Source organism: Puma concolor, chromosome D3, assembly GCF_028749965.1.
Source record: "Puma concolor isolate L17-30 chromosome D3, mPumCon1.1.hap2, whole genome shotgun sequence".
NCBI lineage: Eukaryota > Metazoa > Chordata > Mammalia > Carnivora > Felidae > Puma > Puma concolor.
In genome coordinates this window covers 47,136,487-47,159,061 of record NC_141678.1, presented here as the reverse complement: position 1 = coordinate 47,159,061, position 22,575 = coordinate 47,136,487, and the positions used below count along the sequence as shown (strand labels likewise).

General features: G+C 39.4%; 1 protein-coding gene across 4 annotated transcripts in view; it reads left to right on the top strand.

Moving 5' to 3' along the window:
• The window catches only part of OSBPL1A (oxysterol binding protein like 1A), a 277,900-nt gene that overhangs the window by 26,158 nt on the left and 229,167 nt on the right, over nt 1-22,575 (top strand). For 3 of the 4 annotated variants that reach the window (XM_086682632.1, XM_025931211.2, XM_086682634.1), the window contains exon 2: nt 17,199-17,321. In XM_086682632.1, the coding sequence (XP_086538758.1) occupies nt 17,201-17,321 (121 nt within the window). In that variant the 5' untranslated portion in view covers nt 17,199-17,200. Of the gene's footprint in view, nt 1-17,198; nt 17,322-20,047; nt 20,114-22,575 lie in introns of those variants that run through there. The other variant, XM_086682633.1, reaches the window with a different exon arrangement.

The following is a 22,575-nucleotide window of genomic DNA, read 5'->3' as shown; positions in this document are numbered from 1 at the left end:
AGGAGAATACAGCTGGTTTTGTTTTATTTTGGTTTTGAGGGATAACAGGGCGCAGTGTCTGTTAGATAAATTAAAACTTTTCTTCTTGTGGCTTTATTTAACTTACAGAAACATCTGTATATTTAATCATAATCTTTTCAGGTTGGAACTCTGTGGCCCTTTCTTACCTCTTGACCTCGCTAAAAAGCTGAGGTATTGTACATTCCATGTATTCACTGAGAAAAGTAGTAGAAGGTAGAAATCAGCTTAAGGAAAGAATGAGGTAGCAAGTGCACATGAGAAATTTGAAGGGGTTAGGAACCTTGTCAGTTCTTTCAAGCCAAGTCTAGTGGTAATCAGAACTTTATTGATGACTAGTAAGTTCTTTCCAGTTCCCAGAAAGAGGGCAGGTGTTAGCAGTGTAGTCACCAGCTTATACCAGTCTTGCCAGAATTCATTAATGAAGTGATAGAAAAGATGCAGTCTGTGCAGTTTATATTGATGATCACGATGCCATAGAAGTATCTTTTAGGATGCTCTTGATCCCTAGAAATGTTGGATTTTCCCTCACTTATCTGATCTCAACCACTAATAAGGTGGGCAAGTATTAGAAGTAGTTTTAAAGCTTTTTCCTTGAAGTATAGTTGACGTATAATGATTAGTTTCAGGTGTACAACGTAGTTATTGCACAATTCTGTATATTAAGCTATGCTTACCACAATAAGTGTAGTTACCATCTGTCACCATACAATTTTTACGCTTTTAGTAAGAGGAACTACTAGGTCACTGGCTGTGAGTTCTTGTACATATCAGCCAGCAAATAGGAAATTCCTATGTAGTGAAAACAGTCTTTGTCCATTTTCCTATCATGTGACAGTGGAAAGTAACCACATGTTTTCACTTTGTTATTTAAAGTTTTTCTTTAAAGAGAAACTTCTGACTATATGGTAGATAATGGGTCAGTATTATATATACATAATTTAAGTTTGGAAGATAATTTTCAAATGTGAAATAATAAAAGTGGAAAACATTTAAATACATTTTATCTAAAATTTAAGGAATTTTATCATTAAAAGGTAACAATTAAGCTCATTGTTAGAGTATTTTTACTATCCAAAACTGGATTTGTCTAATGTGTGGACTTGTCTGCCCTTTGCTTCTACAGATCCAAACTGTTTGAAACAGTAGTTAACAGTTCTAAGAATCTATCCAGTTCAAATGCAAATCAGGGTTGCATCTAAGGGTTCTTGGTTATTGAAGCACATAAAATGTGTAGCAACCTAAGGTTAGCTTAAACGATTTCATAAAGCAAGGCCGAGAAGCTTACATAATTTTCACAAATTTTGATTAACACTTTCAACCAAATGTAAAATAAATACACAGGAAGTGGGATTGTTCTTCTATGGTGGAATAGCATCTAAGTCCATGTGGGTGTATAACAAGAATGAATAGAGAAGGTGGTATAAATATGTCAAATCTCACTAAAGTTTACAAACTGTAGTGTTACTACAATTTTAGCTACTTCTCTATCATTTCTCCTCCCAAGGACACAAGGCTGTTTATCAGTGCACAAAGTCTTATTGGAAGGAATTTATAAAGTTTCATTGAATTAAGAATTAAGTGACTTTTAATTGAACTTTACCTTTTTGAAAGAAAGAAGTGAGTGCCTCCTAAAATAGACTTGATAATTTGTTTTCCTTAAATTGCCATGTTTTGGCTACCGCCTTTTAGTTAGTGAATAAGGCTTCTAAAAATGAGAGGATTAAGGCATAAATCAGATTTAACTTTCTTAATGTTCACACAGGAACAATAACTAGAATCAATGGCCTTTAGTTTTAGAGGCCGAATTGAGTTTTATGAAATGTATAGCTTTAATAACAATGTGCCTTGATTAGAAGTTCTAGATTCTGGTTTTGGCTTTATTGGCAAATAACTTTACCTCTGTACTTTCCGTTTTTTTTTTTTCATTTCTAAAATCAGCATTAAGTTAAGTATGAATCTACCACTGTTGCGTTTCTAAAACAATGTATTTGTGTAATTGTTATCCCAAATTTATAGTTGTATACATACATTTATATGTGTATATATGTACATACGTACATGTAGGAATATGATCGTATTAGAGAAATCACTGCTAGGAGTTAGAATGAGGACAAAATTTATTTTCTTGCTATTGCCATGTTTTTTACATAGTTCAATTTTTAATATTTCCCTCACATTAAAAGAATAATAATGGGGGGGCGCCTGGGTGGCTTGGTCGGTCAAGCATCCGACTTCAGCTCAGGTCATGATCTCACGGTCTGTGAGTTCGAGCCCCGCGTCGGGCTCTGTGCTGACAGCTCAGAGCCTGGAGCCTCCTTTGGATTCTGTGTCTCCCTCTCTCTCTGACCCTCCCCCGTTCATGCTCGCTCTCTGTCTCAAAAATAAATAAACGTTAAAAAAAATAATAAAATTAAATTTAAAAAAAATGGAAAAAATAACTCATACCACTAAGCAGCTAGCTACATTGGAAAGCAGTGCTAAGTGCACTACGGATTTTTATGTTAGATTTTGTAAAATATGTTCATAATTACATTTAATTTTTCTCATTCAAATTCCTAGCATACAGTGTGTTTCAAATATTGTTGTAATAATACCAAGCATAAAAGCAGTATCTGAGAATTTTTTATTTTTTTTTTTAAATGTTTATTTTTGAGAGCACGATCAGGGGAGGGGCAGAGAGGGAGACACAGAATCTGAAACAGGCTTCAGGCTCTGAGCTGTCGGCACAGAACCCAACACAGGGCTTGAACCCACAAATTGTGGGATCGTGACCTGAGCCGAAGTCAGATGCTCAACTGACTGAGCCACCCAGGCACCCCTGAGAATTTTTTAAATAATCACAATATGTAGTCAATTTTGAATAATTAGGTTCCTTTTGACTGTAATAGTAGAAAAGCTATTTGACAACTATAAGAACCATATTTCAGATGCTTCCTGAATTTCTCTTATTGTAAAATATACGTAACAAAATTACCCTTTTAACCTTTTTTAAGTACACTATTCAGAGGCATTAAGTAACTTACATCATTGTGCAACCATTGCCACTGCCCATCTCTAGGATTATTTCAACATTCCAAACAGAAACTGTGTAACCATTAAATACTACCCACTCCCTCCTCCAGCTCCTAGTAATCACTATCCTGTTTTCTCTCTGAATTTGTCTATTCTAGGTACCTCATAGAAATGGAATCATACAACATTTGTCCTTTTGTGTCTAGTTTCACTTAGCATAATGTGTGCAAGTTTCATCCATGTAGCATGTGTCAGAATTTGCTTCATTTTCAAGGCTGACTAATAATCCATTGTATGTATATGCCACATTTTTTCTATTCACCTGTCACTGGACACTTAGATTGCTTCCACCTCTTGGCTATTGTGAAGAATGATGCTGTGAACATGGGTGAGCAATTATCTGTTTGAGTCCCTGCTCTAACGCTTTTGGGTGTATTGTGGGTCCTATGGTAACTCTTAATTTTTGAGAAACTGCTATACTTTCCTGACATTTTATAATACCCAGTTAAATATTATGTGTATTATTGAATGAAGTTAGCCTGGATGTCTTTGAATATTAACTTTTCAAATACCATTAAGAACTCAAAGACCATATTTTGAGTTTATGATACTCAGGTGAATAAGCTCTGATTGTTGAACTTGATTATCTTTGTTTTTATTTTTTATTTTTTTTTGTTTATTTTGAGAGAGAGCAAGCAGGGGAGGGGCAGTGAGAGAGAGAGAGAGGGAGAGGGAGAGAGAGAATCCCAAGCAGGCTCCACACGGTCAGCATGGAGTGTGATGTGGGGCTTGAACTCATGAACTGTGAGACCATGACCTGAGCCGAAATCAAGAGTTGGAAGCCTAGTCAGCTGAGCCAGTCAGGCACCTCAAACTTCATTATCTTTGATTTCTCCAGGAATTTTCTACATCGATTCTATAGACCTTAAACTTAAATACTAAGGAAAAGTAGCAATTCAACTTGATCTCCAGCCAGATTTAGCAAGTTATGACTGTCCTTTAGGCTCCAAGTTTTAGGGTCTTTGCCAGGATCTCAGAGTTGTAAGGGCTACAGAATTTATTTGCTGTATTGAGTGGGCATTTAGTGGCACAGACTATGAAGTATGGGGACCAGTCTAATTAGGTGATTTACAGTGTTTATAAAACAACAAAATAATTTAGAAGCCTAGCTTCCTCAGTGGACCTGGGAGGTGAGGAAACAAGGCAAAATAGTCTGTAGCCTCCCAGCTTTTGAAGCTCAAACTGTTGTCTAGTTAGTGCCTTGAAAACATTCTCTTGGTCATTAAAAATCTCATTAACCTTAAAAAGAAAGCTTGGAATTGCATGAATGTGGAAAGAGCAGTTGAAAATATCCACAGAGTGATGATGAAAACTACAATACTGATAGGCTGTGGCTCAGATCCATTCTGATCAGCTGCATTAAGGGATTGCTTGTCTTTTTCTTTCTCTTACACATCAGGGACGAAGCTTATTTCAGCTTATTTCTGAAATAAGCTTATGATTCCAAAGAATGTTTGTTTTAAAAATCTGTTCAGCACGTGAATTTGGATTCATTTATTTTTTCTTCTAAAGTCAACTATTAATCATAGATATCAGCTTATTTATAAATTAGAGATGCATCAAGTTAAATAATAGTAATCCTCAGTAATCCTAGAGTAGATTTTTTTAAAGGTCTCTTTTTCTGTGATCTATAAGAAAAAGTCTTCCTTAGGGGCACCTGGGTGGCTCAGTCAGTTAAGTGTCTGACTTTGGCTCAGGTCATGATCTCACAGTTCATAGGTTCGAGCCTGCGTTGGGCTCTGTGCTAATGGCTTGGAACTTGGAGCCTGCTTCGGATTCTGTGTCCCCCTCTCTCTCTGTTCCTACCCCACTCACTCACTCTCAAAAATAAATAAAGATTAAAAAAATTAAAAAGAACCTTCATTAATTGCTATTAGATAAAGGTGTCCCACTTAAAGGCATTGCCTTTAGGCCTTCCTATAGGGAGGCATGATTGCTTTGTTCTCAGAGAACTGAATCCACATCCATTCATCTGCCCATCTATCTGTTTAACGTTTGATTACCTGCTGTGTTCTAGGCACATTGTTAGGTCCTAGGAATATGATGGGGAACATAATAGACATGAGGCCCTTGTCCCATTCAAGTTTACAGGGAGTGCAGTGTAAGGAGAGCCAAAGAAATGACCACATGAGTACTTGCAGACTGGTGTGTGCTAAACATGGTGAGGGATCTAGTTGAGGTTGGGAATGAAGAGGGCAAGTCAGACTTCTTGAGAGCGGTGGATAGTAATTGATTTGTATACTTGTCCCTACAGTATTTATAAGTTCCCCCTAGTATAAGGCCCGGTTTTACTCATTAATGAGCCAGCAAAGCTCAGGACAAGTATTCCTGGAATGTTGTCGGCCCTCAATGAAACGTTTGCTGCTTCATCTCCTTGTGGGACACAAGTGCTAGGGAAGGTGAGGGTGGTCCTGGTGCTGGTAGGGGAGCCACAGCTTCTTCGGCATGTCACGCTGGACACCTTCCCAGCCCGTGCTGACTACCTGGATGCCCGCTGAAGGCACATGGTTTAAGATCCTGGTGGATGTTCTAAAGTTCAGGTCTTCATCCTCAGCAGTGGACTCTGAGTTGTGATTTTTGAATGGAGAAAGAAGTTGCCGTGAATGGTTTTAGGCCTTGGTTTGGAACAGTTTCTTTGTAGCTTAGTTGGAAGGAGCATAAAGATTAATATGGTGGCCACACTGCTAGCATTTTAGGAAGTTTACTGAGTTTTTAAATTACAGACATTTTTGGAGTTGTGCTAACTTTTGTGTTAGAGCCACTGAGAAATTATCTTGCTAAAATATATTCTTACTGTTCTCTGCTCCTAACACGCAATGATTTGTTCACGGATGTAAGTTTTAAATGTATATGTGATTCGGGGATGCTTGGGTGGCTCTAAGCCTCTGACTCTTAGTTTCGGCTCAGGTCATGATCTCACGGCTTCATGGGTTTGAGCCCTGCATCAGGCTCTCTGCTGACAGTGTGGGGCCTGCTTGGGATTCTCTCTCTCCGCCCCTCCCCTGCTTGTGCTCTTTCTCAAAATAAACCTTAAAAAACGTGTATTTAAATGTTTATGTGATTTTATAGACTTGTTTCTATAGGAGAAAGTGTCAATCCCCTTCCTACCCCTGCTACTCCTTTCTAGGGTAATAGAAGTTTACAAGAGCAATGTAAGGAAAATGCATTTTGGATTTATCATTAAGGATACTACTTAAGTCCTAAATGTTACAGTCTGCGAAGCTTTGGAATTGGCTTGGCCTGCTGATAGACTAATTCGTTTTGATAGATGTGGTGTTAAAATTGCTTTGTAAATGACAGAATGTCCAAATTGCTTTAAGAATGTTTTTTAATCAAACAGGCACCTGCATTAAAATCTATGGGAGTTAAGCAGACAGCAACAAGAGATTTTTTTTTTTTCTCCTGGTTTTGGTGAGATTTAACTGGCCTGGTTCCCTTCAAAATAATCTGTATTTTATTTACCTCTATTACACCTCCCCACCCACCCATCCTGTCTTCTAGCAAGGGTTCTTTCCCCTGTTAAGATACCTAAGAATCTGTTTCTGTTCTGAGGAAATTGGTGGCCATAGGACAGGAGATCTTCCTGGGCTGCCTAGCTTTGCCCACCGGCCCCTCAAGTACCATCCCCCTGTCCCTGGCCTCAGTGCCGTGCTCCCTTCTCTTAGGCTGTTCATCCACTTACTTTAGGCACCTCTAGGATCTTTTCAGTCCGGCACCCCTCCTTTCTCTTATACATCAAGCTTTTCCTGTTTCTGGCCCTTGCCTCACAGCCTGTAAACACGTGCCCAGCTATCCTAACTCTGGAGCTAGCACTAGCTCCTCAGAACAAAGTTCCTCTAAAGGAGTCTGGTGTCCTCTCTCCTTAGCATCCCTCATTCAGTCCTCAGTGTACCTATATCTGCTTTTGCCTGTGTCATTTCCACTGGATGTACCCTTGAGCTCATCAGTGACCTCCGATTCACCAGACCAACCAGTGATTTCACACCTGGTCCTGTGTTTCCTTTACCATTTCACACCCATCTGGCCCCTTTGAAACTCGGTCTTCTCTTGGTTTCGATGCTGTCACCCTTTTCTGTCCCCTTTTCCAACCTTAGGCCTTCTCTGCTAGATTGTAGTCACAGGCCTCCTTCCCCTTAAATGTTGGTCTCCTCTAGGTGAGGGATCTCATTTACTCCTGATACTTTAATGACCACTGCTTGGCTGAAAGTCCTGCTGTGTGAATTCTAGCCTACAACTGCATGCTTCTCCTCATGCTGCTCTCTGGACATATCCTTCTCCAGTTCCCACAGGAATCTCAGACTCCTCATGGCCAGCATGGACTCACACAACTTCACCCAGGGTTGTCCACATTAGCAACTTTCTTCACGCTGCTGGTCTTAGAGAACTTGTCATTCTTTTTTTTTTTTTTTTTTTAAATGTTTATTTATTATTACTGACAGGCAGAGACAGAGCATGAGGAGAGAGAGGGGGAGACACAGAATCTGAAGCAGGCTTCAGGCCCTGAGCTGTCAGCACAGAGCCCGATGCAGGGCTCGCACTCATGAACCATGAGATCATGACCTGAGCCGAAGTCAGTCGTTTAACCGACTGAGCCACCCAGGCGCCCCAAAGAACTCGTCATTCTTCAGGCTCCAGCTTAAACGTCACCTTCTCTGTGATTCCTTCTATAACTGATGCAGACAAAGAACGCACCATGCTTTCTCCTGAACAGCTGCTGTCCCTTGGACATGTTACTGTTCGTGGCACATGCTGCTCTGGTGGTTGGCCTGTCCCTTGAACACGTTACTGTTCGTGGCACATGTTGGTCTGGTGGTTGGCCTGTCCCTTGAACACGTTACTGTTCGTGGCACATGTTGGTCTGGTGGTTGGCCTGTCCCTTGAACATGTTACTGTTCATGGCACATGTTGGTCTGACGGTTGGCCTGTTTCTGAGAGGCAGAGACGGTGTCGCCATCACTGTACCTCCAGTGCCTCCTGCAGGCAGCCCATCTTTGGTAGGTATTAATAAACATTTGTTAGGTACATTTTAATCCCAGTCCCAGCATTTATGAGCAACCGTTGTGGTTAATATATTACTGTGGACTGTTTAAGTGGGTAAGGTTTATTTTTATTTTTATCATTTTATTTTGTTCGTCATGATAAGTGTATTTTTTAATCTCCATCCCTGATTTCCCCCTTTCCCTTATGCACCTTCCCTCTGGTAACCATCAATTTGTTCTTTATAGGCAGAACACTGTTTCTTTGTGTCTCTCGTTTCCCCCCCTTTGCTCATTTGTTTTGTTTCTTAAATTCCACATGAGTTATATGGTATTTGTCCTTCTCTGACTTATTTTTAGTATCATACTCTAGCTCCATCCGTGTTGTTGCAAATGGCAAGATTTCATTTTTTATGGCGGAATAATATTCCATCATGTGGATGGGTAGTGTATACGCACATCTTCTTTATCCATTCATCTATTAAGGGACCTTTGAGCTGCTTCCAAAGTTTGGCTGTTGTAAATAATGTTGCAGTAAACATAGGGGTACATGTATCCCTTTGAATTAGTGTTTTCAGTTTTTGGGGGTGAATACCCAGTAGTGCTATTCCTAGAATGTAGGGTAGTTCTATTTTTTGAAAAATGTTTATTCATTTTTGAGAGACAGAGACTGAGCACAAGCAGGGGAGAGATAGAGAGGGAGACACAGAATCTGAAGTAAGCTCCAGGCTCTGAGTTGTCAGCACAGAGCCTGATGTGGGGCTTGAATCCATGAACCGTGAGATCATGACCTGAAATGAAGTCGGATGCTTAACTGACTGAGCCACCCAGGCACCCCTAGGGTGGTTCTATTTTTAGTTTTTTGAGGAACCTCCATACTGTTTTCCACAGTGGCTGTGCCAGTTTGCATTTCCACCAACAATGTAAAAGGTTCCTCTTTCCCCACATCCTCGCCAACACTTGCTGTTTCTTGTGTTATTGATTTTCGCTGTTCTGACAGGTGTGAGGTGGTATCTCATTGTAGTTTTGATTTTCATTTCCCTGATGATGGATTATGTTGAGCATCTTTTCATTTGTCCATTGGCCATCTGTATGTCTTCTTTGGAGAAATGTGTTCATATCTTCTGCCCATTTTTTAATTGGGTTATTTTTTTGGTATTATATAAGTTTTTTATAATATGTATAATATATAACCTATCTTTTAATAATCTTTACACCCATTGTGGGGCTCGAACTCATGACTGCAAGATCAAGAGTTACAGTGTCCTCCAAATGAGCCAGCCAGGAGTCTCTAAGTTTTTTATATATTTTGGATACTAACCTTTTATTGGATGTGTCACTTGTAAATATCTTCTCCCATTCAGTAGGTTGCCTTTTAGTTTTGTTGGTTGATTGTTTCCTTTGCTGTGCAGAAGCTTTTTATTTTGTTATTGTCCCATAGTGTGTTTTTGCTTTTTTTTTTTTTTTTTCCTTGCCTCAGGAGACACATCTAGAAAAATGTTTCCATGGCCAGTGTCTGAGAAATGACTGCCTGTGCTCTCTTCTATGATTTCTATGGTTTCATACCTCATTTAGATCTTTAATCCATTTCAAGTTTATTTTTATGTATGGTATGAGACCGTGATCTAGTTTCATTCTTTTGCATGTAGCTGTCCAGTTTTCCCAAGATCATTTGTTAAAGACTGTATTTTTCCCATTGCCTATTACTGTCTCCTTTGTTGAAGATGAATTTACCATAACTGTGGGTTTATTTCTGGGCTCTCTATTGTGTTCTGTTGATCTATGTGTCTGTTTTTTTGCCTGTACCATACTGTTTTGATTACTACAGCTTGGTAGTATGTGTTGAAATTTAGGATTGTGATACCTCCGGTTTTATTGTTTTTCAAGATTGCTTTGGCTAGTTGAAGTCTTTTGTGGTTCGATACAAATCTTAGGATTGTTTGTTTTAGTTCTGTGAAAAATGCTGTTGGTATTTTGACAGGGGTTGCATTAAATGTGTGACTGCTTTGGGTAGTGTAGTCATTTTAACAACATTGCTCTCCTGGGGCGCCTGGGTGGCTTAGTCAGTTGAGCATCTGACTCTTGATGGCAGCACAGGTCATGATCCTGGGGTCACGGGATTGAGCCCTATGTTGGACTCTGCACTGAGTCTGGAGCCTGCTTAGGATTCTCTCTAAGTAAAAACAAAAAACAACAAAAAGCCGTATTCTCCCAACCCATGATCATGAAATATCTTTCCATTTGGTTTTGTTATATTCAATTTCTTTCATCGGTGTTTTATAGTTTTCAGACTATAGCTCTTTCATGTTCTTGGTTAAGTGCATTCCTAGATATTTTTAAATTCTTGTTGAAATTGTAAATGAGATTGTTAATTTCACTTTCTGCTACTTCATTATTAGTGTATAGAATTTCAGTGAATTTCTGTATATTTGTATCCTGCAATTTTGCTGAATTCATTTATAAGTTCTGGTAGTTTTTTGGTGGAGTCTTTAGAGTTTTCTATATATAGTATCACATCATCTGCAAATAGTGAAAGTTTTACTTCCTTACAAATTTGGATGCCTCTTATTTCTTTTTATTGTCTGATTGCTGTTGCTAGGACTTCCACTACTATGTTGAATAAAAGTGGTAAGAGTTGATATCCTTGTCTTGTTCCTGATCTGAGAAGAAAAGCTCTGTTTTTCACCACTATGATGTTGGCTGTGGGTTTTTCATATATGGCCTTTATTATGTTGAGGGGTATTCCCTCTAAACCTACTTTGTTGAGGACTTTTGTCAAGGAAGGGGGTCATACTTTGTTAAATGTTTTTTCTACATATAGTGAAAGAATAAAAACCATATGATCACTTCTCTTGTTGATGTATCATGTTGATTGATTTCTGAATATTGAACTACCTTGCATCCCAGGAGTAAATCCCATTTGATTGTGATGTGTGTTTTTTGTTTTTTTGTTTTTTTGTTTTTTTTTTGATGTATTGTTGGATTTGGTTTGCTAATACTTCATTGAGGATTTTTGCATCTGTGTTCACCAGAGAGATTGGCCTATAGTGTTCTCTCTCTCTCTCTCTCTTTTTTTTTTTTTTTTTTTGTAGTGTCTTTATCTGGTTTTGGTATTGGGGTAATGCTGACCTCATAGAATGAACTTGGAAGCTTTCCTTACTCTTTTATTTGGAATAGTTTGGGAATAGGGATTATCATTTCTTGAAATGTTTGGTAGAATTCATTCTATGAAGCCATCTGGTCCTGGACTTTTGCTTTGGGAAATTTTTTGATTACTGATTCAATTTCCTTGCTGATAATTGGTCTGTTCAAATTTTTTGTTTCTTCTTGATTCAGTTTTGGGAGGTTACATGTTTCTAGGAATTTATCCATTTCTTCTGTCCAATATGTTAGCACTAATTTTTCACAATAATTTCTTACAATCCTTTGTAATTTTGTGATGTTATTTCTCCTCTTTCTGATTTTGAGTTATCTTTTTTTTTTTTTAAGTCTTGCTAAAGATTGATCCTTAATCTTTTTTTAATGTTTGTTTTTGAGAGAGACAAAGCATAAGTGGGGGAAGGGGTAGACAGGGGGAGACACAGAATCCAAAGCAGGCTCCAGGCTCTGAGCTGTCAGCACAGAGCCTGATGTGGGGCTTGAACCCACCAACCATGGGATCATGACCTGAGCTGAAGTCAGACGCTTAACTGACTGAGCCACCCAGGTGCCCCAAGATTGATCTTTTAAAAGGACTAGCTCCTGGTTTCTTTGATATTTTTTGCTATTATTCTTAATACTCAAATATACTTTTTCTGCAGTTTTGTATTTTAATATAGTATCTTGGTTTTGTTTCAGAATACAATGTTATTCTCCAAAGATTAGGTTTTATTTAATTTACTCTCTGAACTTTTTTTCAAGTTGCTTTTTTTTACCCCCTCTTTGGTTTTTAGACTCTTTCATGTTTTAGAGGTTTTACTCAGATGTCTTGTCACCCTTAGCTATTGGCATTTAAGAATGAGGAACTTGAAAGCTGACTGGAAATTGAGAAAGTAGGGGAGCCTTGTTAACTGCCATTTTTACTAAGATTCATCTGGCTTAGCTTCTTGTTGGGAGCTGCTGGTGTCCTCTTGGAATGTGTTATCCTTTAGGGACTGTCACCAGCTTAGTCTCCTCCCAGTGGGTGGAGCCTGGCTTGTCAGCATTAGGAATGCTGATTAAGAAAGAGCTGGAAGTCATGCTGTTCACTGTACATAGGCTGCTACTTTTTGAAACCGTCCTCCGACGGTCTTCCATCCTCTTGTCTGTAGAGCATTTCTTTTAGCCTTAGAGGATTTATTTAACCAGTTGCCTATTGATGGACATGGACTTCTTAATACCTTTTTCACTACTGTAAATAAAGCAATCCTTATGAATGTGCTTATGAAATAATCTTCTGTATTTCTATAGCATAGATTCCTAGGAGTAGAATTGCCCTGGGAAAGGAAATGGTGTATGTGTATTTTTTAAAATATTTTTTAAATTGTAAAATATGCATAAGATATAATTTACCATCTTAAAAATGTTTGTGGTATTAAATACATAAATAATATGTGCTACCATCACCATCATCCATCGTGAGAACTTTTCTTATAAAACTGAAACTCTGTACCCAATAAATCCCCATTCTCCTCTCCCCCAAGCCCTTGGCCACTACCATTCCGTTTTCTTTCTCTTTTGACTACTGTGCTCAAAGTACTTCATAAAAGTGGAATCATACAGTATTTGTCTTTCTGTGACTGGCTTATTTCCCTTAGCATAATGTCCTCATGGTTCATTCATGTAGCATATTGCAAAAACGTCTTTTTAAAGATTGAAACATACTCCATTGTACCTATATACCACATTTTGCTTAACTGTTCATCTCCTGGTGGACACTTGTATAGCTTCCATGTTTTAGCTATTATGAGTAATGCAGCTCTGAACACAGATGTACAAATACCTCTTTGAGACCCCCACTTTCAGTTCTTTTGGGTGTATACCCAGAAGTGGAATTGCCAGATTATAGGGTAGTTCTGGTTTTAATTTTTTGAGGAATTGCTAATCTGTTTTACACAGTGGCTGTACCATTTTACATTCCTGCCAACAGTGCACAGGATTCTAATTTCTCCACATCCTTGACAACACTTGTTTTCTGTTTGTTTGTTTGTTCCCCATAGTAGTCTTCTTATTGGGTGTGAGATGGTAGCTCATTGTAGTTTTGATTTGCCTTTTCCTAATGATCAGTAATGGGAAACAACTTTTCATGTCCTTATTGGCCATGTGTATATTTGTAGAAATGTCTATTCAAGTACTTTGTTTTTGAACTGGGTTTTGTTTGAGTTTTAGGAGTTCTCTCTGTATTTTGGTTATTAATCCCTTATCAGATATGATTTGCAAATATTTTCTCTGATCTTGTGGTTTGTGTTTTAACTCTGCTAGTGGCTTTTGATGCACAGAATTTAAAAATTCTTATAATGTCCACTTTGTCTATTTTTTCTTTTGTTACCCATGCCTTTGTTCTATTCAAGAAATCATTGCCAAACCAATGTCATGAAGCATTTGCCCTGTGTTTTCTTCTAAGACTTTCATTGTTTTATGTTTCGCATTTAGATCTTTGATCCAATTTGAATTAGTTTTTTTTTTTTTAATTTTTTTTTCAACGTTTTTTATTTATTTTTGGGACAGAGAGAGAGACAGAGCATGAACGGGGGAGGGGCAGAGAGAGAGGGAGACACAGAATCGGAAACAGGCTCCAGGCTCTGAGCCATCAGCCCAGAGCCTGATGCGGGGCTCGAACTCACGGACCGCAAGATCGTGACCTGGCTGAAGTCGGACGCTTAACCGACTGCGCCACCCAGGCGCCCCTGAATTAGTTTTTAAATATGATGTTAGGTAAAAGTTCAACTTTGTTCTTTTCCATGTGGATTTTCAGTTTTCCCAGCACCATTTGTTGACAAGACTGTTGAATCATGTCGTCAGTCTTGTAAAGAATCATTGACCATATACACAAGGGTTTATTTGGCTTCCCTGTTCTATTCCATTGTTCTGTATGTCTGTCTTTATGCTAGTACCACAGTGTTTGATGACGTTAGCTTTGTTACAAGTTTTGAAATCCAGAAGCGTAAGTCCTCTAGCATTGCCTCCTTTTTGAAGATTGTTTTGGCTATTTAGAATTCGTTGAAATTTCATTTTTTTAAATACTGAAATATTTAAAGTATTCTCCTTTCTGTAGATTCTGTAGTTATTTTGGGGGGATTAGGGTTACCATGGAGATTACATTTATCATCCTAAAGTTATAACACTAATTTGAGTTTATACTAGTTTAACTTAAATAACACACACACACACACACACACACACACACACACACACACACACACACACACACCTTGCTCCTTTATGCTCTGTTCCCACCCCTTTTGGCTACTGATGTCACAGAATTACATCTTTGTACACTCTGTACCCAAAACAAAAATAATTCTTTTAAATGTGTTAGTCCCTTAAATTATGTAGAAAATAAGATTTGGAGTTAGAAGACAAAATTATATTTTTAATCCAATATTTTTTTCTTTAAATGCGTTACTCTTAAATCATGTAGAAAACAAGAAGTACAACTGTAAACCATTGTTAAAATAACACTAGCTTTTGTAATTGTGCATGTGTTTGCCTTTATCAAGATGTTTATTTCTCCACATAGCTTTGAGTTACTGTCTAGGGTGCTTTTATTTTACCTTGTAAGACTCTGTTGAGCATTTCTTGAAAGGCAGGTCTAGTGGTAATGAACTGCCCCGGCTTTTATTTTTCTGGGATGTCTTAATTTCTCTCTTACTTTTGAAAGGCAGTTTTGCCAGATACAGGATAGTTTTTCTTTCAGCACTTTGAATATATTTGCATACTGCTCTCTGTCCTCCAAAGTTTCTGATGGGAAATCTACCAGTCTTCCTACCCTGGATCCCTTGTATGTGATGATTTAGCTTCTTTCCTGCTATCAAGATTTTCTGTTTTGAAAGTTGGATTATGTAGCATATCTCTTTGAGTTCCCCTTAGAGTTCATTGACCTTCTTGGATGTTTATATTCATGTTTTTTCCTCAAATTTGGGAAGTATTCAGCTGCTATTTCTCCAATTGCTCAACCCTCGTTCTCTCACTTCTAAGACTTTCATGATGCATGTTGATCTGTTGGTGTCCTACAGGTCTCTTAAGCTATGTTTGGTTTTCAGTCTTTTTTCTTTCTGTTCCCCAGACTCAGTAATTTCTGTGTCCTATCTTTCAAGTTTTCTTAGTGTTCTGCCTATACAAATAAGCTTTTGAATCTCTCAAGTGAATTTTTTGTTATTGTACTTTTCAGTTAAAGAATTTCGTCTTTCTTTTTAGTTTTTTTTGGTCTTTATTCATATTTTCATTTCGTTTATGCATTTTGTCTTCCACCATCTCTTCCTTTAGGTCTTTGAATATCTTTTTGATGCCTTTGTCTAGTATATTTGCCATCAGATCTTCAGGGACCGTTTCTATTGATTTGTTTTTCCCTTTGGGCTCTACTTTTCTGTTTCTTTGTATGTCCTGTAACTTTTTTAATTATTGAAAACTGGACATTTGAATCTAACGTACTAACTCTAGATAGCAAATTCTCCTCCTTCCTCGAGTTTTCTAATATGTTGTTATTTTTCTTGGATTATTGTAGGCTGTGCTGAGGTCAGCCTTAGCTGTAAACTTAAGGTCTTCTTTTGGTGGTCGTGAGCAGTCATGTTTTAATTTTCTCCATAAATGCTGTTGTTTTTCAGTCCTAGTCTTTAGTGTCTGGCTCTTACGTGGGGGCGGGGGGAGTGGGGGGAAGAATGGAGAAATGAAGGCGGGTGCGGGGGGGGGGGGGTGGGGGGGCAAAAATGAATGCTGGTCCTTTAAATCTCCTGGAAGTTCAGTCTGCTGGAGGGGCTTAAAGCAGTGAGAGATGGTGCATGCAACAAGTGTGTCTGCTTGCTTCCTTGTCTGCATCTCTGATCAGAAGCAGCAGTGATCAGAGCTCAGCTCTCCAATATTTGGAGTACGGGGATCTTTTTGTTCACCCTGGTTCCTGTAAGCCATTCCAGGAATGCATGCACTGGGGGAATTTTGGGGTGGAGATGGGTAGCTGCTACCTTGCTAAGAGCTTAAATTGACATAAATTAACCACAGTTCCCTTCCAAGCTTTCCCTGGTGGTTGTAAGCCTTCAGAAGATCCTAGAGTTCCAAAACCATTACATCACGCAGATTCTGCCAGTACAGTTGTTATCTAGGTGGGGAGACAGACAGATTGCTGGTGTTTCCATACTCTAGTCATTTTAGTAGAGTCTTCCCCCAAGTGTATGTGTATTTTGAAATTTACTTGATATTGACAAGTGGTGCTTCCATCCTGTCCATGACAGTATTAGGCATGTTTCATCTTTTTTTTTTTTTTAATTGAATTATAGTTGACATGCAATGTTGCATTAGTTTCAGGTGTATAATATTTTTTATTTAATCTTGTAGGCAAAAAATTGTTTTATTTGCATTTATTAGTAAGAAAGAAATTTATATTTTGTGAATTGCTACTTATTTTGACAAATGGCTTAAATTTGGTTGTAGTGCTCTATATTTATTTTGAAGCTTAGTAAAATATGAAAGAGGAAATAAAGGAATTGTAAGTATGGTCACTCCAGGATTTTTATCTGTAATTTGATTTTTTCCTATTCAGGATGTTTTGCACAAGTTTTAAATGTGTTAATGTTTCAGCCTTATGATATTTTTATTGTAATGACCACATTTTAATTTTATATCTAGTTATAATGTTTGCGTTAACCATTTGCAAAATATTTCATACCTTTAAGAGCATTCTGTCAAATATGATATAACAGCTCATGAGGTTGGTTATTTTGCAGATAAGGAAACTGAGGCTTTGAGAGATTAAGAAACTTGCCCAAATGTTTAGTGCACTTTTTCAATAATAATAAAAAGGATAAGGAGTCTGAAGGTCAAGTTCTGGCCCTGCAACTGATTCACTTAGTTCTTACATCGTTCTTATTACTTGTAAAGTGAATTTTTTTTTGTATCAGCAGATAGTATATGAAAGGTAATTCTATTACTCAGTAGTAATATTATTATTTTTAAATCTAGAAATGAATACTGAAGCAGAACAGGAGCTTCTCCATCATGCCAGAAATGGCAATGCTAAAGAAGTTCGACAGTTATTAGAAACCATGGAAAGAAATCAAGTAATTGCTGACATTAATTGCAAAGGTAAGCTTTGAGTGAGTTTTTTTAGCTTTTTCTTGTGAGTATGCACAACTCTGTCATTTATTTAGCACTAATCTTTTTGGTCTTGCTAGAAATAAATTCCCAGATCTTTTTCTAGAAAGAGTCTTCATAAGAGTAGGTAAAAGAGTAGTTTTACCTAGTAGTACCTCGTAGTTCTAAGTCCGAGAAATTGAGATCTAGTCTTAAGGTTTAGGGTCTCTGACAATTTTATCAGCTACAAGAGTGACCCTGAGCCTACAAGATGCACGCTATGATAGGGTGTTATGGTTAAATCAACCAGTTTGAGTGTTCAGTGTATGCCCAGAGTCCTGTGAAGTACCTTGCAGGTGGTGTTAGGCAGGATCCCTGGCCTCATTGAGACTAGTGTAGAGGATTAATAGACTAGTCTACACTTCAAAATATGTACCAGAGGGGCGCCTGGGTGGCGCAGTCGGTTTAGCGGCCGACTTCAGCCAGGTCACGATCTCGCAGTCCGTGAGTTCGAGCCCCGCGTCAGGCTCTGGGCTGATGGCTCAGAGCCTGGAGCCTGTTTCCGATTCTGTGTCTCCCTCTCTCTCTGCCCCTCCCCCATTCATGCTCTGTCTCTCTCTGTCCCAAAAATAAATAAACGTTGAAAAAAAAAAATATGTACCAGAATATGGAACCCCAGGGTGTCATGGGATCCCATAGGAGAGACCTGTAACTGGACCTAGAAGGATTAGCTTCTTAGAGGAAATGATTCTAAGGTGATCTATAAAGAGTGTGTAGAACTTAACCAGGTGAAAATAGAGAAGAAAAGTGTTCAAGGGAGAAGATACAGCATGTGCCAAGGTCCTGAGGTGAGAGGCAGTCCAGGTGGCAAGGGCCTGCAGGCAGGAAGGGTGAGGGAAGGTAAATAGCAGCCAAATCCTAATGCACCTGTGGCAAGGTTGTATGTATTATGCTCAGGTGTGCAGAGAAAATTTATCTTCTAAAATGGCTCTGATATTTCAACAAGCACCTTCTCCTTCTTGGAGTATGGAGGACTAAATAAATAATAATCTTTTGGTTTCTCGATCTTGTAGCTTTTTGATAAATGATTGGTCTTCCAGAGCCTCTCAACTCTCTTTGCCCTGTCTCCCCCAAGCTGGTGTTTAAAAATAAAGATGAGCCTTGTTGTGTGTGTCCTTTGATTCCTCAGTGACCCTTGTCTTCCCAGTGCTCCTGAAGCATTTGTAGCTGACCCTTGGGACAAACTCAAACTCGTGTCTCTCTGTGTGTCATACAAGTGGTGCTCCGTGACTGTTACTTTGTGGCCACCTTGCAGGTGGGTGCTGGGATAGGTGGTTGCTAGGATATCTTTCTCTGTCATCCCAGATGCCACTTGCTTGTTCTTGGTGTATCCTTGATTTATCTCGCTTTCTGGGCTCATGAACAGGAGCACCATGTCTCTTCATTTGTGCCTTTCTCACAGTCCTCTGTCCCCGATGCATATTTTATTCTGCTGGGTCACATTCTTCTGTCCTAGAGCAACAAACCTTATGTCTTCATCCATGTTGGGGAAGGATTATTATATTTGCAGTGGAGAGAAAACTATGATCTGAGTTGTCCAGAAAATAGTTGTTTTTGGTATGCTAAAGGAATTGTAAAAATCCTCATGGTCCTTCAGCAAAGACTAGTTCTTAATCTTTATCTTGGGATTCTATTTTGAATGCCAGAAACATTCCTGGCATTTGATAATCCTAATGACCCTTTATCTACCCTTTCCATCCTTATCTATATATCCAGGCTACTTGGTGGAAAGTCATCTAATGGGAAATGTAAAACTGTGAAATAGATGTGAATGCTTCTTCAAAATTTCATCATTATTCCTGTCAATCAGACTTTGTCTTAAGGGCAGTTTAAAGGATTTATGTAGAAGATGACCTACCAGGTGATGTGCAGTTCACCAGTAGAAGTGAATGGGGGCCAGGGGACTGGATGTGAGTAGTGTTTCCCCGTGGGGATAGCCTTGCACCAGGCATTTCTAGGATTTCTTTGCTATCTGATTTGTTTTTCCAAACCCTGAGACATTGAGAAAATGGTAAAATGTACTATAATTCTTTAAGAATTAAAGCTTAACAATCAACATAGAGATGTTATTGGTTAGAAGGAATTACCGATGTCAAGTTGAAAGTGACAGAAGGAAACAATGGCCTGCAGCTGAAGGTTAAGGCCAGTCTTTCTAGGATAGGGGTACAAAGGATCTAATCTGTTTTCCTTATAGCTGTTGTGTGTTTACAGTCCTGTCTATTGCTAATGGTGAGACTTTCTTGCAAAAATTAATGTTTATATGCACAGTATACTTTATGTAAATTCTGAGTGGTGTTATTGCTGGGTGAACTGGGGAGCCCCTGGCTCTGGGATCTCAACACAGCCCATCCCAAAAGGTGTCACGGAATTCAAGGACAGATATGTAACACAGCAGATGAGCTACAAAAGCGGGAAAGCTTATTAAAGCAAAAAAGATAGTCTGGAGATGTGAGAGTGGTGAGCTAGAGGGTGGGAGGGCCGGGAGGGAGGTGCCTGCCCTGGGGGCGGGGTTTCTATCTGTCATTGACAGTTGTTAACTAGGAGGTGGAACATTCAGTACTCCGGCGAGGATTCTAATAAGCAGAGTTTTGCGCCTTTTCTTCCGTATTTGGTCTTAGGTTTCTGGTCAGGGCTCCTGCCTCCTTGGGTCTGTGTGGTTTGACCCAGCGTCTTGTGGAGTGCTGCCAGAACAGGCCTCTGACTTTCCTGATAGCCGCCCATGATTTCTCTCAGCTGGCCTACAGGTATCCTGTTAGAACCTAGCTAACTGCCTACTCTAACAGTGTTCTAAGAAATAAGTTCTGGAAGCAAAGTTGTAACCGAGGCCCAAGGGTGCCAGAGCCCGTGGTTCGGGGGGGTTCAGGCGCTCACTTCTGACAAAATCCAAAGAGGGAGACGAGTGGTGGTAAAACAAGAAAGGGATTTGTTTCCAGGAGGCCAACACCAGGAGACAGGCTAGTGTCCCAAAGGCTATCTCCAAAGTGCTGAAAATACTTCTAGGTTTGAATGAGGAAAACGTGGAACAAAGGGTGGTGGGTGTGTGCCGGTGGGCAGTAAAGAATAAAGGTCAGGTGGGATTGTCTTGGGATCAGTCCTGCATTGCATGGGCATGTCTGGGCAGTCCCCCTTGCTCGAGGGGCTGGTTTTGGTACCCATTCCAGGATGCTTTGCCTGCTGGGTCTTCTGCGTGAGTTACAAGATAAGCTGATGAGAAGAACGTAATCAGTTAAGTGCAAAGTGAGGTCAAAACAGGGTCTTTCGAAATAAAAACATATGTTGTCCATGTCTACACGTGATTCTGTAGTGGTGTCCTGTTGCTTTGCTGGAAATTCTGAATGTGAAGTTATGTGAATGTTACCATAGTATCTGCTGGTGTTTCCCAGTGTTTCAGTATTCTATGTAGGGTACAGTCCTTTGTAAATACTCCTCAATTTGACATTTCTTATTTGTTGAACAAAATTGTTTGGATATCCGTGGTAAGTAGTAAAAAGATACTCTTGGGACACCTAGATGGCACAGTCGGTTAAACCTCCGACATCAGCTCAGGTCATGATCTCACGGTTCGTGGGTTCGAGCCCCGCATTGGTTCCGGAGCCTGCTTCGGATTCTGTGTCTCCCTCTCTCTTTTCCTCCCCTGCTTGCAGTCTCTCTCTCTCTCTCAAAAATGAAGATTAAAAAAATTAAAAAAAAAGATACTCTTTACTGCTAACTTTACTACTACTCTTTACTACTTTTTACTAATAAAGAATGAAGTATTTTAAGAATCATGTAGGATTTTGGAAATTCTGATTTCTTGGAAACCTCAGATGTGAGGAGACCAGTTCAGTTCATGTTAGCTGTTAGGGGTTCGCTGGGGGTGAAAGCAATGTGAATGGCAACACACAGATATAATTAACATTTAGGGGATGGAATTGGTAGGGCACCCTGAATGTGGGTGTGAAAAGGAGAAAGGGGGCAAGAGTTTTGCTTGATTATGACCTGAGAAACAAGGTGAATAATGGCAATTCATTGTGAAAACACACGTGGGAAGGGGTAGAGATAGTTTCAGTGACTGTGTAAAGTCGACTCTTGAAGAATGCAGGGTGAAAGGGCACCGATCCCCTGCACAGTAAAAAAAAAAAAAAAAAAAAATCCCTGTAGAACTTTTGACTTCCACCCCCCCCCCCCCCCCATCTTAACTGCTAACAGCCTGCTGTTGACCAGGAAGAAGCCCTGCTGGTAACTCGGTTTACACATATGTTGTGTGTATGATGTGCTATATTTTTTATAAAAAAGTAAGCTGGATAAAAAATGTTAAAATCATGAGGAAAATACATTTAAAGTGTTTCATCAACTAGACTCCATATGTGCGTGGACCCACACAGTTCAAAGCCAGTGTTGTCAAGGGTCAACTGTATACATATAACAGGGTAAGTTCAGCTTTGTGCTTTTTTTTTTTTTTTAATTTCTTTAAATGTTTATTTTTGAGAAAGACACACAGAGCATGAGTGGGGGAGGGGCAGAGGGAAAGGGATGTAGAATCCGAAGCAGGCTCTAGGCTCCAAGCTGTCAGCATAGAGCCTGACGTGGGGTTTGAACCAATGAAGTGCGAGATCATGACTGAGCTAAAGTTGGATGCTTAACCGACTGAGCCACCCAGGCACCCCTCAGTTTTGTGCCTTTTGAGCACAAAGTATTTTGCATCATCCAAATGGAGGTGTCTTGTAAAGAGATGGAATATGGATTTTGAAGGCCATACCACAGAAAAAATGAAAGCAGTGGAAGAGGGCCAGGAGATGCCATTATTGGAGATGCCAATAATGAAGGACTAATTGGACAGTGGAGCTTCCAAAGGATCCTTAAAGAAGTGTCGGGGCAACGAGAAACCCTACAGAGTGCAGGGCTGTGGCAGCCGGGAAGGCCTGTGGGCCATACTATCCAATGCTATATGCAGTGACCCAGTGTTGTGATAGCTAAAAAGCGTCCCTGTCACTTGGTGATAGCATTTGTGGATCAAAACTGGAGGACCATTTGAATGACAAGGTGGGAGATGACCCTAGTCTGCCAAGGGTAGTGGGGGCTGACAGGAGTAAATGGGGTGGAAAAAGTAAGTGAAGGCAGAGCAGGGAAGGAAGAGTGAGGAGCACGGTAGCTGGTAGGGAGGATGCCATCAGAGGGCTTTTGTTGCTCTTGATTGTAAGAAGAGACCCAAGTGTTTACTTCCTCC